General features: G+C 59.5%; 1 protein-coding gene across 1 annotated transcript in view; it reads left to right on the forward strand.

The window, feature by feature from the left end:
- The window catches only part of DNMT3L (DNA methyltransferase 3 like), a 23,821-nt gene extending 22,241 nt beyond the window's left edge, over window positions 1–1,580 (forward strand). Inside the window, exons 10-11 of the mRNA XM_035029975.1 lie at window positions 819–950; window positions 1,107–1,580. Of these exons, the coding sequence (XP_034885866.1) occupies window positions 819–950; window positions 1,107–1,272 (298 nt within the window). The 3' untranslated portion in view covers window positions 1,273–1,580. The remainder of the gene's footprint in view (window positions 1–818; window positions 951–1,106) is intronic.
- The last annotated feature ends 2,283 nt before the right edge of the window (window positions 1,581–3,863 follow it).

The raw sequence follows: 3,863 nt of genomic DNA on the forward strand, positions 1-3,863 counted from the left end.
ACTTCTGCCCACCCACCTCCCAATCCCAGCATGCCCCTAGCCTGTAGTATGGCAGATGCTCATGGCAGAGCCCGCCAAGCCTTGGCGCTCGCCAGGCCCACACCCTGGCTCTGTGTTTGGGTGGAGCCCAAGTGAAGCAGCATTCCAAATGTGGTTTCCGGGAGCCTTGAGCTGACGTCAGGCTGCCTCTTCTGCTCTGCTCACTCTCACTGCCCTTCCCCCACTTCACCCCCTTGGGCGCGGCAGGTGCCCAGGGAAGCAGGGAGGCAGCTGGTTCCCAGACATAAGGCTGGAAGCAACGTCTTCAAATGGGCACTTTCCTTGAGGCTCAGAGCCTCCCAGTCGCTGCCCGACTGTTGGCAGCTACCTCAGGACAGACAGCCTCAGGCAGTAGGGCAGCCCTGGGGAGGCATTTGGGGGCTGGGATGGGCGCTGCATGTTTCTGCCTCCTCATTTGCAGCCTTAATCCCCAAAGTAAACCCCGAAGTGTTCCCCAACCCCGGCGGGGTGCCTGGGAGCCCGAGATGGGGCCGGGGGTGGGTGGTGGTGGCTGCCGTGTCCAGAAGCCACGCGGGGTGGGTCCCACCGCTTGCGTCAGCTTATAAGCCAGGCGGCCTGTGTTCTGCCCCCGCCGGCCCCACACGCAGGGCCTCCAGCACAGGCAGCCTCAGGACCCTCAGGGGCCGGACTTGGTGCCTTTCGGGTCTTGGGTACAGGAATTCGTTGGGAATGATGCGCAGGGCAGTTAACCAGCCCTGCCCACCGAGTCTTGCCCTTTCTTCCATGTGGGTTCCCTCCGCAATGGCTTCTTCACACAGAACGTGGACCTGCCGAGCGGGGCCAGGGTCCCGGCTCCTCCCTGAGGGAAGCAGGAGGTGCGGGGGCCATCTGGTCCCCTACCGGCCAGGACTGCTTATCATCTACCACTGGCCGGAAGACTCACAAGATGGGTGAGGTCTTCAGAGGATGTTTCTCTTAGAGACCTCTGGATTACCTAGTGAGACGCACCACTGGCTTCCCAGTGTACCCCCCACCCCCACCCCCGCCGGGCCACGGGGCCCGTGCGGAGCCCGGGTTGGTAACGAGCCTCCTTCTGTCCTTGGCAGCAGGCACTCTGGCCCGGCTTCCCGTGAGGAATTGACCCTGCTGGCTCAGGACAGGCAGAGAACAAAGCCCCCCGCCCAGGGGCCCACCAAGCTGGTGAAGAATTGTTTTCTCCCCCTGAGAGAATATTTCAAGTATTTTTCAACAGAACTCACTTCCTCTTTATAAATGATTTATTTTACTATGAAGAAAAAAAGACTTTTCCTAGAACCAGGCAACTTTCCTTACATTGTTTCTTTTTTCCTTTCCAAATTATTATTTTATTTGCTTGACTTCGGATTTCCCAAGGTTGCCACAGACGTGTCTTCCCTTTGGGTGTGGTGGTGCAGGGCCCCGGCCCTACAGTGCCCTTCTGGGGAGGGAGGCGTGGGTGAAGTTCGCAGCCCCTGACCGGGGACACCACCCTGATGTTATGAAGCATATTTGCTGCTGAAAATGTTTCTGTGTGCCTGTTGAGAACTTAAAAATATATTTATTGTGGTCGTTATGGGTCACATTCTCGTGTTTCTGTGTGTAAGGATAGCCTTTATTGTATCCTGTGGGACGGGGGACTGTGCATGAGGAGGATGAGCGGGACACATTGTCCGGAGCGGGTGTGGCCCGCGCTCTCTGTGTGCTGGGCCGCGCTGGCCATGCCGTGCTGGCTTGTGACCGCCGTTGGCCGTGATCGTGAAAACCACTCAGCCTGATGATAGCCGCACGAAATCGTAGAATATCACACTCGGCAAGCAAAGGGAGCACGGACTGAGCAGGCCGCGCAGAGGCCAGATCTGCTCGCGAGGCATGAGCCCATGGGTGCCCCTTACGGGTGCCCCTTACACCAGAGGGACCTGCTTGCAGAAGGCAGGATCCCTGCTCACCCGAGCCCATTGCAGAGCTGGCTTCCAGTCACTCGTAATGAATCCTAAAGGATCTTTCCCGATGAGCCAGAGAATCCCCCCAGGGTGTAGATTAGACAGTTAACAGACACAGCTCGTCCCGGGTGTCCCTGCAGGGGCAAGGAGGCCCCCCCACCCCGGGCCCTGCTGGTTCTGTTAGCAGATATGGTGAAATCAGATAGGGAGATTGTCCAGGATGAGCCGGGGAGGCCCTTAATGTGATCACAAAGGTCCTTATCCGGGGAGGCAGAGGGAGACCTGACCTCATACAGAGAAGGTCATGACCCTGGAGAACGAGAAGCAGCGACAAGCCAAGAAAGCCTGGGGCCACCAGGAGCTGAATGCCTCGGAAGGATCCTCACCCAGAGCTCCTGGAGGAGCTCATTCCAGACCTCCAGCCTCCAGATCTTAGAGAGTACATTTCTGTTGCTTTAAGATGCCAACCTTGTGGTGACTTGGGGCTTCCCCAGGAAACAGACACACCCGCTAGGAGAAAAGATGGGCTCCCCGGGACCAGGGCTGCCCACAGGTCCCCTGTTCTGGGTTGTGCGGGAGCCCCAGGGCACTGCTCAGGACTGCCCAGGGGGAAGCCTGGGTCTCTAGCATCAAAGTGCATGCCACTCCCTTCCACGTCTGCACCGAGAACTCGCAATCCCCAGCACCAATACCGTTCTGGCTTGGTGCCCAGGGCAGCCTTGATGTTCCTCCAGTGGGCTTTTGCCTCCACACCCTCTGACTGCCGGAGAAACATGGTCACGGTCAAGGGGAAGAAAGGAAAACCTCTCAGCTGCAGGCGCCTCCGAGGGCCGTTCTGTTTTTCCATTTGTCTTAAAAGAACTCTGTGTGACCCACGGGCCAATGTCCATGTGAATGTTTTATACGTATCAACTCACAATAACCACATATGAACTCAGCTGCTTTTTGAGGAAGGTGTTGTAACTATTCCCACTTCACAAATGGGAAAATTTGGGCACAGAGGAGTTAAGTAACTTGCCCCAGGTCACACAGCTCCTGAAAAGCAGAGCTGGGATTTGAAAAGAACATGCATTTATCAGGCTGAAGCTCCTGAGGCTGGTCTTGGAGGTGCTCCTTCCCTGCACCGCCCCAGGCCTGGCTAGAAGGCCCCTTCCAGCCACCTGCATCCCTGCCCCTTCTCTACCCGCCCAACAAACAGGACGTTCCCTCGGTCCCCGTTCTGGACTGGCCTGGTAGCAGCACCTGGCCTGGGGCCTGGCGCGAGGGGCTAGTGCCCAGGAAGCAGAGCCGGGTGCCTCCCCACCAGCCCCGGCACCCCTCAGCTCTGCAGGTTAGCCCCCTGGAGCCCCTCTCCCCCATCCCTCCATCCCTCCCTCCCTCCCTCCCCGCTGCCCTGGGGCAGTGGCCGGGCTGCCTCGAGCTTCCGGCACCCGACTGGGCACCTTCCCTTCCCCACGCCTAAAAGCCCCTTGCACTTGGGGCCTGCCCCCCCTCCAACCCCGGGGGCAGCATGGGCTCTTCGTGGGGGGCCTCTGGAGGTAGAGGGCAACCCAGGCGTCGGCCAATCAATGCAGCGTAGCCCCTCCCCCCTCCCAATCAGAGGGAGTCCCGGGATTCGCGGGGTGGGGGTGGGGGGCTGGACCCGGGAAGGCTGGGAGGGGGAGGTGTTACCAGCCCGCCGATCCTCCTCACCTGCGGATTTTGCACCTGCTGGCCCTCGCCAAACGGGTTCTCTGCTGCCAACTGCCGCCAACCCGAGGGGCAGCAGGGCCACCGACATCGTGTCTCCTTCCAGACCCGCGGGCCTGAGCCGGTGCCCCTCCCCCAAGTGTACCCGGCTACATTTGCTCAAGCTGCGGCTTTGGATGGCAATGGTTTTCCGGTTCCGGGAATAAGAAGCGTCCT

This window comes from Mirounga leonina, unplaced genomic scaffold (assembly GCF_011800145.1).
Source record: "Mirounga leonina isolate KUSES-001 unplaced genomic scaffold, KU_Mleo_1.0 Mir_353, whole genome shotgun sequence".
Taxonomy (NCBI): Eukaryota; Metazoa; Chordata; class Mammalia; order Carnivora; family Phocidae; genus Mirounga; species Mirounga leonina.